Source organism: Eutrigla gurnardus, assembly GCF_963514095.1.
Source record: "Eutrigla gurnardus genome assembly, chromosome: 6".
Lineage (NCBI taxonomy): Eukaryota > Metazoa > Chordata > Actinopteri > Perciformes > Triglidae > Eutrigla > Eutrigla gurnardus.
This window is the reverse complement of record NC_139920.1, coordinates 17,315,251-17,337,496: the sequence shown is the minus strand read 5'-3', so window position 1 is coordinate 17,337,496 and position 22,246 is coordinate 17,315,251. Positions and strand designations below refer to the sequence as shown.

The window sequence follows — 22,246 nt, the reverse complement described above, 5'->3', positions numbered from 1 at the left end:
AAGCATGTGAACTCTCTGAGGCTAACTGTATCTGTAGATTGCTGTACATAACATGGTATGTTCAGTTTGATCGGCTTCAAGACTCAGAAGAACATTTCCTTTTATTTGAGGGCTATAATGCAACATTACATATTTTATGAGTGCATTTATCAAACAACATACTTTTATTTAATTCATGATATGTATTTGACAACAGCGGCCAGAGAGACAAGAAGATGATCAAAGTAAGAGTAACGTCATTGTGATAATTATTCCTCAGGGTTTTTGATGTTAATGACATGAATTAATTTCCTTTCTCTTGCATGCAGCAACAAATTCTGCTCAAGAATAGCAATAATCTTGACAATAATGACAAAAGTGCACGTGTAGAGCAGCAGCAGTTGTGAGTGAGTGAGTGGGAGTATCGGAATGGAAACTGTATTCATTAGAGTTGAGGAAGTGTACAGCTATGGTGGTGATCCCGACTCTAACCCCAAGCTTGGCTAAATGAGCAGATGGAAATGCCCGGAGCATTTTGTTGAGCTCCGTACTGTGAATGGAAGCCCATCCTCTCTGCAATTACAAGCCAGTTAACTGCATAGCATTTAAATAGTGCATCCCTCTGGCAAGGCATCACAGTTCTTTACAGTTGTTATTTACAATGTAGCATAGATACATTATTTTTATTTACAAAGCTATATCTAATAATAATACTCTTCTTTCCAAATGTTTTACCAAAATTCACTGTATACTGAAACACAGGTTTCTGAGATTTCCTTCTAGTAAACAGGGTGAAAAACATGACCTTGGCTAAGGGAACAAGTTTTGTAGAGATAGCACTTTATTCTATAAACACCTACTGCTATACACCCAGAGAGATGAGCTGGTACCCACACTACAAATGCATAGTTTCTTTCTTAAATGAGAGCTGCTATTTAGGGAAAAAAAAAATAGCACCGTAATTGACGGCAGAGAATTGTGTAAACTGAAAAGATTTATGTCTCAGTAAAGTGAGACTGCAGCAGCGAGGAGCATCGCATCCCGAAGACCCGAGGCTCTGGTGCCTACGTGGTGACTTTTCACACAGGGAGTGAATCCAAATTTAAAGTGACTATAATTTATATTTTTGTAATAATTATGCATGAAGGATAATGTGGCAATGTAAAAATGCTACGATGAAGCTACAGAGAATCATCACTTACATTTCAAACTCTCCTTTGACTTTACGGAGCTTTATATGAAATTCAGCTCATCGTATACCTGTCTGATATACAACTGTTTACTGCTCTCAGAAGCAGTTGGCAACAAGCTGCTGAACATAGTGAAATATTTAGCAGCTAAAGAGCCGGATATTTCCCTCCGGAGTTGGTAGAGACCAAATAAAGCGAAAAGAGAGTGAATATCGGACTTGCGTTCATCAGGTGAACACAAACGCAACGTCTCCAAAATAATGATAATGCTGTTCTGGGACTGCTGGATTTGTTGCTGACAATTTCACCATATCAAGTTAAAAGGTGTTGCTATGCAAATGTTGTGTTCATAACTTGTTTCTGCTGCCCCCAAGTGACCATAGAAAGTCACTTATTACAGGTGAAAATTCGTACTGCAGCAGTTAAATATCACTTCCACAAATAAGGAAGGACTCACAAGTTCAGCGTACTTGTCATGACGAAAACAAAAAACAAAAAAATGAATTAAATGATAAGATGTTGGTAGTAAATGAGAGACCAGCAGGATCTCCGCCTGAACACTCTCCATGGCGAGCTACCCAGCTGTCAGAGCTATAGGCGGTGCTTCAGTATCTTAGTCTTGTAAACATACATTGTGGGCGCTAGCTCAAGCAATCAAGAGTTCATCAGATGTGGGCAGAGTATGCAGAGATGGAGAACATGCTCTACCACTGATGCAGGGTATTTGAAGCTGTACTCGGTGAAAGACTAGTCAGAAAATACTGTCAAAATGCTGAAAAAATAGTGCTGAATGAATGCCCTCCTGCAGAGAAAATATCTCACTTTTATAAGATTGTGTCCTTTTTCACCTTAGTTTTTCTTACAAAGCATCATAGACCAGTTTGAAAGGAAAGCTCACTGTATGTTCTTATATATATAATAACTGTAATAATACACTAGAATACATCAATGAGTCAATTCAAACCATTGTAACACAAGCATAAAGTGTAGTTTCCCTTGTGCGTGTGTGCGTGTGTGTGTGTGTGTGTGTGTGTGTGTGTGTGCGTGTGTGTGTGTGCAAACACGAGCAAGGCCTGACTGGCACTAAATTTAGAAGCTTGTAATTATCGTCACCGTGGTGGGCATTATTGATCACTCACCCTTCAATCAGAGAACAGGAAGCAGAAAAACCCAGCTGCTCTACAACCGATTATCCTGACTGTTTTATTTTATGATTGTCATGAGCCTACACAGGCTTCTTTCTCCTGTTGCTATGGTGAATAGTTGTACGGCTGCCAAGCTGATAGTTTGGCCGTCATGTTTTCTCAACTCCATTTTCTGGTGTGAAAGCTCTCTGGTTTATTAAACATCCCCACTGAATCCCGACCTCCACTGGAACACATGACCTGATCCGTCTTTCCTACATGTTGATAAAGGATTACCATGTTGGTTTATTTTTTTCCGTAGCCCCATTTCGTCTCTGTAATTCTCTACTGTTAAAAAAAAAAATATCACAAAAACATATGAGGAAATATGAAGGCACCTCAAAGAAATTAATGACATAAGAGTGTATTTAAATAATAATACTAGTTAAGATAATTGTAATAAAAACATGTCTCTTTTAATCTATCCAATTACTTGTAAAGCCCCTTAACATATGACTTATGTATTTCCTTTCCCCCCCAAAGGGTAATCTAGTTCTGGATTAGACATAAAATAGATGGCCTTATGGCTTCTTAAAATCAAATAAATGTCGGATCACATTTCTCAGCTGGTGCAGCACGATACAAACATTTCACTTCATTACCTCATTATCGTCTGTATATACCTCACCAGCAATCCTTCTATCTGAACATAACAGTCGACAAGCATTTTGGCTTTAAAGCTACACTTATCAACGGATCAAATGAGTATGTGAAAAGGTGTTTTAAGCAACATAAAAAAAAAATGCTCTGACAAATTGGCTGTCCAATGACTGCTCAGTACAAAACAACCAATAAATAATTGGTAAATAACCAAATAATCCCTGCTTTAAGTTAAGTCTCTGTGCCTTTTTGTGACTTCAGGTCCATGTGTGAGATAAACCTGGAGGCTGAACTCTTCACCCTGCAGGACAGTAACTCCAAGCTGGTGGAAGCACTGCAGGAAGCCAACAGCAGCGTGGAACAGTGGAAGAAACAGTTGGCTGAATACCAGGAGGAGACCGATCGCCTCCGAGACCAGGTGACGTACAGAGGGTGGACTAATGAACACCTCATAATACCATATCCCTGCAGCTAATAACAATGACGTGCAATATGGCTGACAATGTTGGGGTGTTGTTGATGTGTTGTGAAGCAAATATTCTACTTCACATCATTTTTAGATATTTGCATCTGATGAACCACTACCAGTGCAAGTTGCAATAAGCCATCTAAATGGTAACAAACAACAAGCTAACCCAGTATAAAATCCTGTTCACACTGGGGATGAAAATGCTGAATATTTGCTGACTAAAAATGAAAGTTTTGCACCAGCTCATAATCATTGATTCATTATTTGTTATTACTCCAAGTTGCAAAACGGTGTAGAACAGTTACAATGGACACATTTGCTAGGAAGCAAGTTATTGTAATGAGTGTATATGTTTGGCTTCATAGCAATGATTTTCATCACATGTTTTTCATTATTATGTGGTATGTGGCCTAATGGTCAGTTTATAACGGTCAGCCCTGTGGATTTCTCAAGCATAGACAGTGGGCTCATTGCTGGTAATATAATTAGGGCTGGAGGCTCCCGAATACTTCAAAGCTTCATTCATAACGTTGACATTCAAATTATTGTTGTTAATAACTGCATACAGTGCACAGCTCAGTTCTGGTCTCTTTAATTGTCCAAAAGTCAAAAAGATATATATATATATATATATATATATATATATATATATATATATATATATATATATATATATATATATACAAAATCCTCATAATGTTCTACAGCTGCTGCATAGTCATTCTTCTGAGTGTATATTGAAGACTGTACACCTTATTTATAAAGAAAACTCACAATAATCCCATAATATTTATTCACAGTATACATTACTTAATGTACTAAATATGCACTAGATGGTTAAATTAACCTGAATTATCACTTATTAATAATTGTTTGGATCAGGATGATAATTTAGACCAGACATGTGGTTTAAAATGACAGATGAGGTGAGAAGAAAAAAATAAATCATATAAATCAAAGCAAAAATATGGTGCATGTTTTTGTTCGTTGAAACATTTTCCTCCCATTCTCTCTCTAACTATCACACTGAAATCCCCACACAGACTTGGTCTCTTCCAAACTGCAGATGCATTTATCATCCAGCTTCTCTGGATATTTTTGTTGACAGGCTCCCGTGATAATCGCAGGGCCAGAACGCAGACCTATCATCTTTAATTTAGAGAGAGAAAATTATGCCCTTGGTCAAGCTTAACAAGACTTCTTCGATGTGACAGAATAAAGTGCTGCCGCAACCGGTCTGCAATGAAACTATTACTACCAGTGACATAAAACGGGCCCTTTATTTTTAGCCCACGTCGTGGTTTCATCTATCTCTACAAGTCCAGGTGAAGGTTACCCCCTCCCCCCCAAAACACAGCTACACACACACTCAGCAGCAAAGTCAACCAGGTGGCTGGAAGTAGAGCAAGCCTCCGGGGTCTGGCAACCGGGTGTTGAGTGGGACAGGGATGTTTTATTGTGGTGGTGGGGGGGGGAGGCAGGACACCCTATACTGCCCACCCTCCCCCTTCTCTGCCCCAGTTAGAGGAAGAAGATAAATCACAGAATATGCAGAAGGTAGAGAGGTTGGCTGGCTTTTTCTTCATGGTGACATCAGCTATGTTTGTGTTCACCACCACAGCAGAAGGTCTGAGTCTGATCTCTGCTCAGGTCTAACCAGAATGAGCAATTCTGCAATTAGCAGCATTGTCTATCTTAATTTAATAGTTTATTTTTTATACTTCCATGTTTAGTTGGGTTTTTTTTTTCACTTTTTTTATTTTGCTATTGCTATTTTGCTTTTGGGAATTGTATCTGTTGTGAGTTCTATGTGGAATTATGATGAAAACAACAAGCTAAACTATGATAATTTGAATTGTGTCCAAAACACATTGTTCCAATGTAACCTTCTTCTTGTCTTTTGTTTTGGTCTCTTGAGTTTTGGGGATTTTTTTGGCAACTGTGATTTGTGAATGTTGATTTGTGAAAATTTCAATCATATTCCACAGAGGAACATTTCCAACTCTCCAACTGTCTAAATATAGTGAGCTTAAGAGTGTGCCTCCATCAAAGCAGCACAATTATAATTCTAAGTATATGTTTATTTTAACCAAGAGTCAGGACAGAATGGTTCTGACCAAGAAAGTAGGTCCTCCTAGCAGTGGCAGTATAAATAAAATAGTTGCTTGATTTTATATCACAAAATACATTTTCTGACATGATAAAATGAATATATAACTAGACAAGAATGTCTTTGATCTAATCCAGCATCATAAACAAATCAATGTAATTCATAACATTGAAAAAATACAATCACACAGTACAATATAATGTCATAAAGCAGTCTCAGTGATCTTTGTTATCAATTTAATTGCCTGCAATTACGTAACACAACCAGATATATTAAATGGAAACTTCAAAACACAATTTTTTTCATTATCAATTGATCTACAGATTATTTTCTGAAATAATCAATAAGTTGTTTAGTCTGTAATGTTTAAAAGAAAATGGAGAAAAAAGTGCGTTTAACAATTTCATTAAGACTACTGTGATGTCTTTAATAATAGACAAGATAATAAATGTATTGATGTACAATGGTCACATTTGCGAAACTTAAACCTGAGAATATTTTGTGCTAAAAAAAAAGTTGCAATTTAATCAGTTACCAAAATATTTACCATGTAATGTTGCTGAGTGTTTAGCCTCTGCCGTGCGTCCAGTCGAGCATGTTCTAGACGTTTTTCATTAAAAGGGTCATCATTGAAATCAGTTGTTACTGCCTTGAATTGAAGGTGAACATACAGCAGACATTCCAGACATAAAATAATTCCTATCAATATGGTGAATAATAAAGTCACAAGCCAGGGAGGACTCTGTTGGGGACTCCTGGGAATTTAGAGAGAGAAAAATCAGAGGTGCACCACCTCTGGTGGTTTTTTGAAGCTTAGCTTGGATGGCATGCACAGAATCTATAAAGAGACACTTTGAAATTTAAATGTAGAGGAGATGCTAGAGGGAAGAGGACATTTAGACATGGAGAAACCTGTCTCACATATTTACATGTCAGACATTGATTCCAGCATCACCAACATTAAATTAGGTAACGCTGTTGAATTCCCCTGTTTTCCTTTTTATCTATCATACATTGTCAGTACAAGAACACAGCAGTATTTCTACATATTAAAGACAGCAAAAACAACTATTATCATTATTTATTAATCTGGCAGTTATTTTTCTCAAATTGCAGAAAATCATGGAAGAATGTCTTTCCAGTCATCCCATCCCAAAGCATTGTCTTCAAATTGCTTGTTTTGTCAGACTAACAATCCAAAACCCCAAAGAATCAGTTTAATATCATAGAAGATGAACAAAACCCATCAAATATTCACAATTGAGAAGCTAGAAATGTAGAAATCTATCAACTAATTGATAATGAATCATGAAAACAGTATTGTGATATCAATCCTTGAACACAGTTGAATGTTTGGCCAGCAGTTGAGAGAGTTGAGCTTATTTCAGTGAAGTGTGTGCAGAAGATGAACAGCCCGAGTGTAAATGAGCAAACTGTCAGCTGTCATCATGACTAAAATCAGGATTCATCTACAGCAGCTGGCCGTAATAACTACACACTGACTTGCAGAAGCACATTTGTTCCATTTAAGCAACACTCAGACTGTCATGTAAACATTTTATTTAATTATCTCAATGGGAGGAATGTCAGGTTGGATCGGACCTGTATCAACACAGATTTTATAGTTCATAAAAACACCATGTCCAGATTTTACTGTATTTTTTCAAACTGTGCAGAGGTCAGTAGATGTCCCATTTATAAAAAAAAACAAAAAAAAAACAGCATTATGTAGTGTGAGTCTTATCTGTTTTTAATGAATCTGTGTAAAGCTTTTGTCCTTCCTCCAGTGTAAACACAATTAGATCGTTGTCTTAATCGGATTACTCCCAGAGCATGCAAACATTTTTGTTTGTTTTTCCTTTGAAGGCCCAGTGGGAATTGAACCCCTAACCATGGCAGTGCCGGTACCTTGCTCTGACTGTTAAACTAGTAGATGCACAGTGAGCCACAAAACTTTAAATCACATCGTGTTCAGACTTCAAAGGCTGAACAGTTTGCCCTTGTTTATTGAAACTGTCATTCACCGTCTTTCGCTTTTCCATTTATATGTTAAACGTAAAGAAGTGGGTCAGAAAACTAATTTGTCATGATTTTTCACAAGATCACATCCCTCCAGCGATCCAAAAAAAGAGTTATCATAGGTGAGAGAGTTCAGCACTGTGACCACTGGCAGTAAAGCCTTTCTCCACAGAAGCACCGCAGTTCATTCTCTCATCTATTGAGAGGGAATGAATCATCTTGTGTGAATGGATGGATGGATGGATGGATGGATGGATGGATGTGTAGACGGGTAGGCGGTGACCCTGTTGGTTTTCTCATTTCCATCAGTAGTAATCATAAAACTATTTGCGTATGACTATATTAATAAATGAAATTAGTATTTCTACATTATTATTTTGCAGATTTCCTTGTTTTTCCAGAATGATTCTTTGTAAATCCAGAGAACTGGATTCATAAAATTACACCAACCATTAGGTTAATGAAAGATTTTTATTGGATAACCACTAAAATGCTGTCCTACATCATTCTCCTCATTACAATGAGTCTCTGTTTTTTTCCCCTATTTTTTCTACCTACACCAACAGCTTTCTTGTTCTCGTGTTTGTCCCATCATCAAATTATTGAACAACCTGATTAGGTATTCCCATGAAACCTGTACTGGTCAGCTTCAGACTAAAATAATTAGATTAGATTATGAAACTAAATCAGATTGAGACCTTCTGAATCTCAAAGAGATTTCTGCAAGCTCATGACCAATTTAAAATGAATTTAATGTGAAAGGACCTCTATGCTTGACGGAGAGTTCTTTGGCATTGTTGACATTCATGGTTTCCATTCATCCATTCTGCTGCTGACTTTCATCAATTAGGCTCCAAATAAGAACTATGTTGTTTATAAAGAACACTTTAAAAAATATATATATATATATTTATTGACATATTAATGGTATGTTTTGTGCAGGGAACTGTGTAATATGATTTGTGTACTCTTGTAAAATGTATTTTTCAATGCACTTTTGCACATTTGTTTTGTTACCATGTATTAATGGTCTGTGTGTATTTGTTCAAGGTGGCGGAGCTCGAGTCCCAGCTGGGGCATCCTGCTGCTGGTCAGATTGCTAGAGAGGAGCTGAGTCAGTCACTGGAGGAGCTGGAAGCCCTGCTGAGCGCCAAAGATCAGGCAAGACACCAGTTTACTCCCTCCACTGCACACTGTCCAAATCCATTCACCATCCTGGAGGAAGCCTCAGTGTGAAAAAGCCAGCTTGTTCAAACAGCCGCTCACATAATAAACCGCCAGTTTTATCAACGGGATACATTTGTTTTCAGTTTGTGGAAATAGAGCCAGTTAGTATTTATACTGAGGGGAAAGAAATGTCAAAACTTTCATTTAGTAAATGTAGAAATCCGGGAGAGCTGGAAAAGTACAAGTGCCAGTTTGAGTATTTATTCTGTAAATCTGGCGGAATCTAGAAGAGAGGTTACTTCTACTAACTGGGACTTCTCTCGCAGAGCGTGTAGGAGATGGCCGACACAAAAATATAAATGGCCCCATCTAGAGCCAGTGATTTGTTCCTTTGCAATATTATTAGTCTCACTTTCATATTATATTCCTTTCTGCCAACATATAAATGCTACATGCTGGCCTTTTAAGGCTTTTAATGAGATCTTCCTGGTTCAATGATCTTGTTTTTGTCTTGGCCAAAAGATAATTACTAAACAAAATGTTGAGAAGAGAGAGTGCTTTGGGGATTTTACTTATGCCCTTCTAGTGTCTACTTCTACCACATCCTTCATTTATCTTCCAGACTGCAGTTGTTCTTGTGGATTCATTAGTTTGCTCAGACAAGAGACCTTTGATAAAATACCACAGCATCACAGTCTTGGGACAAAAGGAGACCTGATAGAGAAATCCGGAGGTGCTACCTACATGTTAAGTGAAATCAGGAGTCCAACTTGCCTTCATAAGTGTTTCCAAGCTTGCTTTAATATGATTTTTTTTATGATGATTCACCTTGTGAATATTATTGTGCCTGTTTTGGCCAAGTCCATCAAACGCATGTTGGGCGTGCTCAGCCAAACCCCATTTCCTCATGATAAATGAATCGGACATCAAAGTGAAATATGCCTTGAAAAGCAGCTCCCTGCTGTCCTCCAGCCACATTAGCATAACTCTGTCTGTCACGTCATCTAAACAAGTTTCCCTTCTGGCAACAGAATTCTGCAAGGTCACGTCGGTCCACATGGGCTGAATCACCCCCTCCTCCCTGGAAACGGCAAGGTGTCCCGAATGTTATCATCAACCCGATGAGTGACTCAGTTAGAACCAGTTGTGAACGTAGTGTGGTGACGGTTTGAAATGACTGTGTTTTCAGGAAATTCAAAATCTACAGAGCAAGAAAACCGATGTGAGTGAGCTGGAGAACGAGAGGGAGGAGGCCGTGCAGAGACTCCAGGTAAGAAGACAACTGGCTGAGCGTTTCGTTGTCTCTCCCATAATATGTCACGTTGCTGTCAGCAGTGCTATACTTGTCATACTGTTTTAGAAACTGGCTAACATACATGGATCGCAACACAAACGCTTTGAAAAAGTATTTGTGAGGCTAAGTTGCCAAAAATTGAAGATTTGAGAATGTCTTCAATGAAGCTGCACTTGGGAACCAACATTTTGCCTTCTGGCTTTGAAATATGGAGAAAATCAAATATCACCATATTTTGACCTACAATATTGAAACAAAAAATGTAGGTGTTTTACTGAATATTTACACATTTTTTGATCATTTATCGTCAGTAATGTGAATTTAATGACAGTGCGTAAATGCAACAGTTAAATGTTAACATAAAAATGACATCACTTTTGTGTAATGGAGCCTTCCAAACCAGGAAAGGACAGACGTAATGATATTAAAAAATGAAATAAGATATCTCGTCTCATATCAGGATATCTATATAATAAAGATAAAAGTCTAGGTTATGTTTATATTATCTTTGAAGAGAAAAACTGAATTTCTGTTGTGTGTCAGGACCTTAGGACGTTCTAAGACAGACTTTAGCAGACCTTTTGATTTTCAAGCCTACAACTCTTATAAAACATGATGGATGGGACTGGTTGGTGGTACTGCTTCACAAACTGGTTGTCTTCTTACTTCACCTATTAGAGCTGGTGCCACAGAAAGGTATGCACACAAGATTATTGAAAGGAGAGCATGTCAACTTCAGTCTGAACAGAGATTTATATATTTATTTTTGCCATTGATTCTTGTGATTCGGTTGCTAAGAAGTCACCAGTTCAGTCTCGACAGGATTTTCTTTTCAAGTCCTTCTCATTCTAGTACAAGCTTACAATTTACTCCAGATATTCATAGCAGAAATGTTAATGGGTTGTTTTTATGTTACCAATGTACCTGGTTTTGTTGTCTTCACCATATTACCTTTCTTTTTTACCTTCCCACCACGTTATTCTCTTGGTTAGTTTCATATCTGTAGTCTAGACACTTTATTAAAATAAGAAACACAATAGTCTCGCCGAGTGTTGACCGCTGACCGGTGTTTTCTCTTGTTCTCCAAACTGAGCCACACTAATGGAAAATCAAAGTGCTGATTCCGTGCCTGTATAAGAGAAAGCACAGTTCAGACCTGCAGCAGAGAATCCGTACAGGAGAACTGAGGACGTCTAGGAGAAAACCAAAGGCATTGAGTCTCCATGCTAATGAAGGGGATTATACCTGATGCATATTGCATAGCCTTAATTAGGTCCTCTGTCATTTTAGCAGTGGTGTCAGTTGTGAATTATGTATTTTCATATTTGACCTTTGCTGTCCTTGTGTTCATTCCATAATCTATTCATTGCTGCATTTGCCATCCAGAATCCTCTCCATAGAGAACATTTAAATTAGTGGTATAAACAGTTTGAAGCCAATAGGAGACTCATTAAATGTAACTGCTGTCAGCAGTGTCACAAGGAGAGCCATTTACTGGCATTTAAAGGTGCTAAATTTGAAATTGAGAGCACATCTCACGTGGTTCTCAACACGCCGACGGCTGAGCCGATGAGAAAACTGTATTAACGGTTAATGTGTGTGCAGGATCTGGAGAGACAAAACGGCGACTTGGAGAAACGGGTCCAGAGTGCTGAAGAGACGCTGGCGTCCAGCCAGGAGGAGCAGAACCAGGCGGGGGTCGAAGTCAAACGCATCATCGAGGTTCTGGACGACAAAATCTGCGACCTGAACGACTTGAGACAGAGCCTGGCAAAACTCATCGACAAATAGCCACAGCAGCAGTCAGGCTGCATCTCCACAGTCTGTACTGGTTCCACCCATGTAGCCTAGATTTGTGTTTTACTGGTTTAATCACCAGAGCAACAATCAAAGCAATATGGCCGAAAACATACTGGGGATTCCGTTCAAGGATCTGTGTTTTTAGATCAGTGCAGCAGCAGGTATGAGCTCGTTAAGATGGTGTGTGCAGAATAAAACGTTGTCATATTAACACTGCAACCTTGGTATGCTTATCATAAACAGTTGGCGGTGTCATCTCACCGGCTACTGCTTGTGTTTTCATGTAGTAGTTCCCAGCAGCTGCATGTCCTTCAGCCCCAGAAGAGGACAATATGGTTTTTACAACAGGTTTTCACTCTTCTCACCATTACTGAACACTCTGAAAGCTTTGAATCAATTTGCTCTGGGAGAACAGAACCCTCCTCCTCCTTTTTGATGCCACAGCAATCCAGTGAAATCTGTCAAAATATGACCAGGTGGTTTACAATGTAAAATGCTCAGCAGTGGTCTTTTCAGTGACAAGTCTCGATTGTTAATGGTTGTTTTACCGACGTCTCAAAACGGCCGAGGTGATGATTTATTGATCGCACATAATGCTCAGATCACCTGTAAAACGGGCACCGAAACAGATTTTAAGCTTGCATTATGCAAAAGTAGACATTTCCAACGGGTATCATTTTCTAGTTTTTGTGTGATGAATCTTTATTTAATATAAAGCAGGCAATCAATTTGTATTAGAGTATTATCTGTCTGAATTATGGGGCAAGGGTAGCCGTAAAACTAAGAAAGAATCATAAGATAATGGCCTGACGGTGTTAACTACTGGCTTTTATTAAACACAGTCATCCTCCGTTTTCTGTTTTCCTGCACTGCTGGAAGTCTCAACCATGTCTGAGCAGAGACTGTGAAACCTCTAACACCAGCACTCACAACAGGACTCGACATGGTTGAAACTTTAAGGTTTTTAAAAAACATTAGGAATACATATTTGATCTGGATTCTGGACATTCACAGAAACAACGAAGCAATGTTTTGTTCGCTGCAGTTCGGTGGAGGACGTTGACGCCACAAACAGCCTGAGCCCTGCATTTAATACTCCTGTATAAGCCTTTAGATATGCATTTTCTCATAATGCTACTGTTAGATCTCAGAAGTAAAAAAAAAAGACAACTGAGAAAAGTCGAGATGAGCTATACAAGTCAAATGTCTGCTTTTACACTACAACAACCTTGAGTTTGTGTCATCTTTACTTCAACACTATGGAGATGCACCCAGTAGGCGTTTTGTTAGTTTAAGGACATGTGGAGGCGAAGGCCTTGAATACAGTAAGCTCCTGTTCACCATCAGCAGCCTCGCACCAGCCAGATCATCCACAAACTCTGAGATGAACAACCTGCTCCCATTCTGTCCTCTGAGGATCGCCAGCATTTTTTGTTCATGTTTTATGAGGACTGCTCTTTTCTTACCACTTCATTCTATTATTCACGTTCATTGATGGGTTGTTCACAATCAGGAGGGGAGATGGAGATGGCTAGCAGCCAAATTTGTGCTAAATTCAAGCTGTGGCTGGTAGGTTTGTCCTCTCAGGCATCACTTTGACATGTTGCGCGTTCGAAGGAAAGGTCCAGACGGATCTCTGTGGACACGCCGTTTTTCCCGCCCTGTTGAGTTGAACCGGAGGATGCACTCAATGATGTTCGTGCCAAGTTTGATTTTGTTTACATGTGTCCGTGTGCACACGATGACCCAGCTCTACTTTATGTATTAATGCATTATCATTTACCATACTAGTAGTAATAATCCCAGAGTGGCTCAGCGGCGCTGCAGAGCATAGATCACTATGAGAGCACTGCATGAGCTCTGCAGAAGCCCTGTACCTGCCAAGGGGGGGTGTGAGAGAGTGTGTGTGTGTGTGTGAGAGAGAGTGTGAGACAGCTTGAACTGAAAAGCACAACTGCAGTAGTTTTAGTAAATAGGTACTTAATAGACGTGTCTGTTAGCTATGTATGTTCTGATGCACAGTATCTATCGATCTTTGCTTCTCACCCTGATTTACTTTATTTCTTCATGTGACAGTTATATGGGTACAAATAAGCTGCAAAGCTACCAGAATCATACTCACGTGTCAAAATGTGATTCAAACAAGTCGTAACAAAATCTGTTAATGTAATAAAATACCAGATAATATTCTAGAAAACTGTTACCGCAATTATTGCTTGTACTATTTCCGGCTGATTAATTTATAACCACAATTTCTATTCTAGCTTAATTTCTTGCAATATTGCACAAAAAGAGTCACCTCTACATGTTTAATAGTCATGATGGATAATGGTGCTACAATGTATTGCTATCAATCACAAAAGGAGCTTATGTTGTACAGTAAGATTCGTCATTTTGACGAGTGACTACACTTTCTGGGAGTTCTGACATCAGCTGCTACATGCAAGCATCACCGAATCAGCAATAATGTTCCTCGCATAGATGCCAGCTCACAGTTCATACACGTAGTTTGTAGGTAATCAGTCCTGTGTAAAGCCCCTTCTCATCCATTTTAAACAGGAGCGCTTGTTTTCAAAACCAGGGCTTTTTATGTCATGGCTTCAGCAGATAAAGACCGGTAGATACCAGCCTTTTATCAAGCGTGAAGAAAATGTAGAGACTAGCGGCTCCTCACGGTTGATGTCAGACACACTTTGCTTCAAAAAGACCTTATTCCAGCGTATCATCAATGCACAACTCTGTAATCGGAGTTCCTGTATACACAGAAAGGGACAGTGTCCTCCTTTAAGGTATACTATTCCATCAGCTGTGTTGAGGTCAATAAACAGAAACTGTTTGAATATCTGTGGGTGGATTCCTCCTCCAATACACTGGAATAAGGCCTTTTCTTTTTAAAAACATGTTACAAGCTACAAGAGCGCAGTACCAAAAATGCACCACTGTCCCATCACAGCCACATTAACTGGAATAAACCACTTCTGCATGACGCTCAACTTCCTACAGATTTAAATGTACGTTCTGATTTTAACCTGCTCATTGCTCAGCGTCTAAAACATTTGACCTTTCAGTGCGACTCTAAATACCTCAGAACACTTCATTTAGACCAGGTTGTCTTCATTACAAATCAGTAAATTAAGAGAAAACTGTCAACAGGTGTTAATCGGTTCAAGGCCACTCTTGTAAGAATAAGTGAATTTGAGGAGAGCAAGCGTTTGTACGGTATTTGACAATGTGAGATGAGTTCCTTATATTTGTACAGAACTGTTTAACATTAAAACTCAGTCAAGCAAAGTAATTTGTCGTCTGTGTGATTTTTTATAAATAAAGTTTGATTTGATGGGAGGTTCCATTTAATTCAGTATTCTTACATCTTACACATTTAAGGTCCTTGAATGTTTTTTTGCCATCTATGAGCTAGCATGTATGAAACTGAATTTCTGTAAGCAGATAAGCAGCCAGCAGGTGTTGTGATGGACTGTACCATTATCATTCAGATTCAGCCACGACCAACCGTATTAAATGTGTTCATTAGTCTGTATTGTTAATGCAGTTCACGTTTGCTGGGGTAAGTGACCGGTGCACCTGCGAACGCTGTGGGATGGTGACGTCATCAAGTCCGCTGCTGTTCCAATTGCAGAATGTCCGTCCTGCGTCCTCCCGTTCTCCGGAGTCTGGACTCCCGAGTTGAACTTGCCAAGTCTAAACTCCTGAGACCACAAGTCCGAACTTGGCGTTCTTGGTATTGAGAAACAGCTAAGTAATCTAGGCTGAAACTGCCACCATGTGCCATATTGAGTGGAAATGACCCCTAAGCGGCACTGTGCCAGTCAGGTTTTGGACCATCAGGTTCAGCTGGCACGAGTCCCAAGCAGAAGGTTTACTGAATTACGCTACAACTCTGAACAGGCTTCTGATGATGATCACTTGCCAAATTCTCCTCATCAATGTCTTTAATCTTCATTTGGCAAATAATGACTAGTTTGCTGCACCGGCTTCATCTCGTTTCAGTCTGGTTACAGTTCCTTGCAGTTAAAATAATGCTGAACAGCCTTACTATCCCGTATCGCACACAAATTAAAGCCACAATTACCCTATTTGTTCCCACCACTAAATAACAAGTCAGACAAGCAGCGTCATTTTCTTAATTTATTTTAACACAAAATGGCATAGTGAGCCGCTTGAGTCGAACTGTCTACTTCAGCTTCTTCTTGGGGCGAAGATTGTTGGTGTGTCCACACTTCTTCTTGCGGCAGTTGACAGCACGGGGGTGCAGACGGGCATAGCACCTGCAAAGAAGTAAGGGATCAGTTATGAGGAAATGTCTCAACGTTCAAGTTTTAAAAGAACCCCAAAACTTGAGCAAAAATAAGTCATTCCATAAAAATTACTGAATGTGAGGAGGGTGGACATTTGGCAATGTGTCAAACATCTGAAATAGAGCATTTATCGACCCACTTTTGCCATTTCAGCCCATGTTTACACAAATTAACATGTAACTTTATTTTAACTAGTCACACCACACTGCTTGCAGTGCAATATAACATATTTTGGTCTGAACTCTAACCTACGACTTCACGGTAAATAACAGTATCATACACACTAGTGGTGAAAACAGTCCTGCAAAAAAAAACTCAATTCAAAACTTACTTGCGGCAGATCATCTTGTCGCAGTTGTATTTCTGGGCCAGCTGTCTGAGAGAAGGCTCAATGATGCCACCACGCAGACGCAGAACCAGATGCAGAGTGGACTCTGGGGGGGTCAATTAAAACAAGAGAAAATGTCAGTTACATCCACAGACCGCACCACAGAAAAACAATGCTCAAGCATTTCGCAATAACCTGGTACTTCGTGAAAAGCTTAGTTTTGGAAAGCTCGTCCATGGTTTACTGCGACCATTGACACGTTGAGAACATCTGGACGTACCTTTCTGGATGTTGTAGTCGGACAGTGTGCGTCCATCCTCTAGCTGTTTCCCAGCGAAGATGAGACGCTGCTGATCAGGAGGAATTCCTGAAAAACACAGATCAACCACATTTTAAATGTTCTCATAATTTTTCTTCATTTACGTACAAGAGACAACGATACGTTGTGGTTGAAAAGACTAACCAAGATCCACACATTTTGCTTAAGTGTCTACCCCAGCTTTTAGCAGCCGTCTCCCATTAGACCGACTGGCTTGCACTAAACTACCGTTAGTGGTTAAAATCTACAAATGTTTCTACCACATTTGGTTAAAGAGCTAACGAACTGTCAAGATGGCTCACCTTCCTTGTCCTGGATCTTCGCCTTGACATTTTCGATAGTGTCGCTGGGCTCAACCTCGAGGGTGATGGTCTTCCCCGTCAACGTCTTCACGAAGATCTGCATGTTTGCAGGCTGAGGGGACAAAAACAGGCGTTAGCTGCTAGCTGAGGCGTTCGTCTCGCCGACTCTCCGACCACACGGCCGTTAGCTGCTAGCTCAGACGTTCATCTCGCTAACTCTCCGACCACACAGCTCAAGACAGCTACACACAGACTTGTTACACACTTCAACTAGGAACACAAAAAACAATGTAACGTCTACTCTTTTAATAACATAACCGTGAAATGAAAGTTCTGTCTGTTTTTGCCCCCAGCAGCTAACGACGTTAGCTACCGTTAGCACCAGTGGACTCGGTGCTGGGCCTCGCCACATGCGTACACATTTACGTGGGGCTCCGTCAACGTTTTCTCTTATTTCCTATCATCGAACAGTGCTTCTAAATACTTAAAACACATTTGCTGTCCGCGCGCTACGAATAACGTATCGTTTAAATGTCGTTTAAGCACGTACGTTCACTTTAAATCGATAAATGTGTGCCGGACGAAACGTGTACCCACCCGGCCGCTAGCTGAGCCTCAACGAAAAGAGAGCGGAACAGACTGACGCTGAAACACGTCACTTCCGCCTGCCCTCTTTTTTTTCTCATTGGGAATAAAATAACGCGAGTGAACTTGAAGGTGGATTTTGAATACCATGTATTATTCAGTCACATCTTATTAACCCACTATTTATGTCAAAATCTTTAATACGGACAGCCTGCTAACTTAAGATTAAATGCTTTTTGTCTATGACGGTGAACGGGAACCACGTAGTTCAGTGTATGATCCTCAAACACATATTGTATTATTGTTATTTCTATAACACTGTTACTAAATTATTGAATATATATATTATATAATTTACGAATATTCTATTCCCCCAAAATAGAGGAGAGCGACATCGAGTGACAGTTCATTGAAACGATGCATAAGCGCTTATTTAAACACCAACCTGATTGTGAAACGATCATACTTTGAGTTTTGAACACCTACAATATTTTTCATTTCAATTTTGGAGACGCGTTTTTTAGAGTGTTACAGTGCAGTATGTGTAGCCTATGTGGACTGACACCTACTGGTGTAATTGTGAAAATGCATGGACAAAACAGAAAAATGTCTGTGCAAGCGTAGCAAGCAAATACAGTGCATACAATGCACTCAATTTGTAGGATAGCCTAATTTATTTTCTATTTATACATTTCCACGTAAAATTATTTGACAGGCATCACTTAAAACACTCCAAATATATATGCAGTGTGCTAAAATGCAGACCAAGTGCTGCAATTGATATTGTAGATTTATCTCTGGTAATGACGAATCTTAAAAAAGGGAAGTGTGTCCACTCCAAATATTTAGTTGGTGCTTTTGGGTGAGGAAACTTTTGCAACCCAAGCAAAACCAGATAAAAGGAAGTATAGTTGCACTATTGTGTGTCATTGTTGTTGAATAAAATGAACAGTTCTTTTTTTGTGTCCAGGCCACTCCTTGCATCTGTCCAGGTAACAGGACACCACGCCAAACGTTTGTTTCTCTGCAGGCGCAGCAACAGTATCATCATCATGCTCCACTGCAAAGAGGTTTCCATGGTGAAGCATTGTAGCATTTTCTCCTGCTGGTTCAAGCCCGTCCTGCAGGCAAAGACTTCCTCCTGTCTACCAACATCCCATTACTGGACAGGAACAATCCAGATGCATACTCAACACGTTTCCAGGAGGATTTCTGGCCCTCAAAACATCATTGCCTTGATATGAATAACAGTGAGTGGATCTGTTTTAGGGTTCATCTCTGAATCCCGCAGACCATATTATGTATTAAGATTTGAACGTTTCTATTTGTAGAAGAGGGCTTTCCCACAATCACAGGGGACAGGAGCTGTCACAGTTTTACATCCCATTACAACGACACCTTCCAGGGAGCCTGGAGCCGAGCGGCTACTCGTGTGGAAAAGGTAACACAGCAGCAGCAGATGTTGGTCATTTACGAGCAAATCATTTTTTATTTATCCAACCAGACACTACATGGCTCGAATGAAAACCTGCAGACTCTTGGGGGAAACGTTTGCACTGACATTAAAAGTCCCATTAGCACTGGAAGCTTTTTCAACATAATGTCTCCGGTTCAGCTCTGATATAATGCAGAGTCCTGCAGAGTTTTGATCAAATGAGCAGCAGACACTTTACCACATTTTAAATGAAAACATCATCAGTTCTGAGTATAAAAACTGCATCAAAATGTTCACTCAAGCTCTGTACATAAGTCCACATAAGATTATTTTTAAGTAAATATTGACAAAACATATGATCAAGATTTATATATCAGCCATTATTACATATTCATCTTGGCAGCGGTAATAATGTATATATTGATATTGAAACCACGATGTAGGCTGAGGTAGCGACTGCTCAGCTGTTTGCATGTTTAAGGGAGATACACTGACCTGGTGTACCAGCATTGTCAGCTTGGAGTAGACACAAGGTTGACAAGGGTATTGACCTTGTTGTGGAACTTTCCATGAAACGAGTGTTATTAGCACAAACCCGTGACAGTGACTGTTTTCACAATGTCTTTCTTCAGGGCTCCACGTGGCTCTGGGTGATCCTGTGAAGATTGCAGCGAGGGAGACGACCCACGCTGTGTCATTCAGCTGGCCCGCTGCCCGCAGGTCTGCAGTGTTTCTGCCTCGCTGGAAAGACTCCCGCCGTGACACTCAGTTTACATCCGATGCAAACAAACTGTAAAGGAATATCACTGCCTGGTGTCATTCTTCAGTCCTCTCTTAGTTTCACTGCATGCTTTGAGGCATCTTGATTAACTTAAAAATTCAAAGCGGTCTCAAATATTGCATTTCAGAAATATGATTGTGATTCTTTAAAAGATCAGATTATCTGGTGTTGAGTCTATCACCACACAAATAAGATAAAAGCATTATCATTATCTGTGTTTTTGATACTGGCCACCTGTTGTGAAGGAGCGTTTGAAGCTCAACGTTGGACATTTCTCTCAGGACTTATGGTCGTCGTCATCCAGAGAAGCCTTTTGTCGCCACAAGCTGGGTGAGTGTTTTCTGTGTTCATGTCCAGACAGGTGAAGGCGCCTTCATTGCAAGTCACCAAAGCATATATAGTTTTGTTGCTAACTGCAATGAACATTGTTCTTTCATGTTTGTTTACTGTTCTGCACATTCGAACACTGGACAGTTATTTTCAGTGTTTAAATGTTACTGTTTGATTACAATTTTAAGTTGGTTGCATGCTGTGTAGATCTGGTGTAATGTATAGGTTCATGCAGTTTCATCACCTGGATGACCTAGGTGATGACTATCTGACTGAATAATACACAGCTTAATTACATCGGGACTTGGGTGCTAATTTGTCTTACCTTCATTCTAAACTAAAAATGCAATATGTCACAAATGTGATACAGATGAAACGCTACTCTAACAATCTATTCCTGATATCCTGCCTGGATTAGCCTGTGTGGTTTATATCCTAGGAGATCCAGTTGTTGTGACAAGGAGGAACCAATACTCCCAAGGGTGACACTGATATGAGGTGCAACAAAGAGAGGACATCTGTCACCACCAGCAGACCTTCTCTGCTGTGAGATAACAGATCTTCTACATAATGGTTTGCTCATATGATTGGTGCATTGGTTAATTCATGGCTTATTATTATGATCCTCCCTGTAGCTGAAGCACACAGAGTGCCCTGTGTTTGTATCTGGGGTTGACCTGATGACCAAGAGCCATGTACAGTTCAGTTCTCCTGGTCTGTTGGGCCTGGACTACACAACCACGGCCAATGAACACTACAGCAAACAGGACGGAGAGAGGGCCAGGCGGAGGTCCAGCTGCAGAGCAACAAACTGAGCGGACCAGGTGATGGATGGCTTTGTGTGTTTAAAATGATGTGAAGATATCAACTGTGAACCTGTGCAGAAAGACACCTTGTTTGTCACAGCAGACGGTTGGTTACTCATGTAATTGTCATGGTAACAGTAGCAGCAGCTGTGATAATAGTTGTTGTCATAGCAATAGCAAATAACAATTTGGTTATATAGCATAAACTACTGCTCAAATGTTTTTTTTTTTCGAATGGACCTTTCCTTAGATGCCTGAAATCAGGTTGGTAGTTAACACACGCTTAAGATAACGTTTTGTTCTATAAAATATGTAGTACGGGATACCCCTCTCATAAAGATTTTAAGCATCTTGTAAAAACTGGTTGCTCTATAGTTGCTTAATGAGACTGCTAAACATCATCATACGCCAAACACTAGTCTGCATTTATGCTTCAAAAATCATAAATCATTCAAAAAAATCATTTTTTTTCATTTGTGAAGATTATCCTGCTTAAGAAAAAGTCTCATATGAGTATCATGTTATGATACTTACCATGAATTTGTTTACCACAAAGTTTATTTTCTGCAGTGAAGTAGAAAAATCTTCCTATTTTCCTCTTCACTTAGCATAATAGTACTATTATGATATCATCTGCCTCTCTTTCTGTTAATTATAGAGAACATCAGGTTCCAGCTGGTACATCAGCACTCGAGTACCACCTACAGTGACGAATACACAACCGAACCCTTGATCTCACAGCGTCCTGCCTACAAACAGTGCTGCACTCATTTTGTCATAGAGTGACTGCGAAGCACAACTTGGCTTCTTGCTCATGTGTTTTTGACCAGCTGCCGATAAAAGATAGTCAAACAAAGAGTCAAGTGTGTCAAATATGCAGCATATTTCACAAATTTGACATGCTCTGTTTGTGTTTCTGTTACAATACCACACTAACAAATAATATGCAGTTAACCCTGAAAGTCAGACAAAATGTAATAATTAGACCAATTTCTGCTCAAAAGACAGCAGATCTGATCTGATGACAGCTTTAGCTTTATCATGTATATTATATTATATTATATTTATCATGCACGACCTCAAGTCAATTGAGAGTTTTCTAATTAAACAAGGAGTAACATTTGTTTATAAATGATCATTTTTCATACATTTCCCAGTATGTTGTTGTTGTATTCTATTCATATGTAGAACTTTAAACCCTAGTATTTCAAGTAGGCCTATGTATCCAATTA

At 39.5% G+C, this 22,246-nt stretch overlaps 2 protein-coding genes across 3 annotated transcripts in view; one reads left to right on the top strand and one right to left on the bottom strand.

The window, feature by feature from the left end:
- LOC311014202 (homer protein homolog 3-like) overlaps positions 1–15,094 on the top strand; it is a 40,958-nt gene extending 25,864 nt beyond the window's left edge. For both annotated transcript variants that reach the window (XM_084010647.1, XM_084010648.1), the window contains 4 exons: positions 3,215–3,371; positions 8,602–8,712; positions 9,908–9,988; positions 11,618–15,094. In XM_084010647.1, the coding sequence (XP_083866773.1) occupies positions 3,215–3,371; positions 8,602–8,712; positions 9,908–9,988; positions 11,618–11,803 (535 nt within the window). In that variant the 3' untranslated portion in view covers positions 11,804–15,094. The remainder of the gene's footprint in view (positions 1–3,214; positions 3,372–8,601; positions 8,713–9,907; positions 9,989–11,617) is intronic.
- An 854-nt stretch (positions 15,095–15,948) lies between these two features.
- uba52 (ubiquitin A-52 residue ribosomal protein fusion product 1) lies at positions 15,949–17,758 on the bottom strand. Its single transcript, XM_084012316.1, has 5 exons — positions 17,675–17,758; positions 17,078–17,189; positions 16,737–16,823; positions 16,460–16,562; positions 15,949–16,098 (listed from the first exon to the last, which is right to left on the bottom strand). Exons 2-5 carry the CDS (start codon positions 17,178–17,180, stop codon positions 16,005–16,007), a joined length of 387 nt encoding a protein of 128 aa, XP_083868442.1. The 5' UTR covers positions 17,181–17,189; positions 17,675–17,758; the 3' UTR covers positions 15,949–16,004.
- Between the last annotated feature and the right edge of the window lie 4,488 nt (positions 17,759–22,246).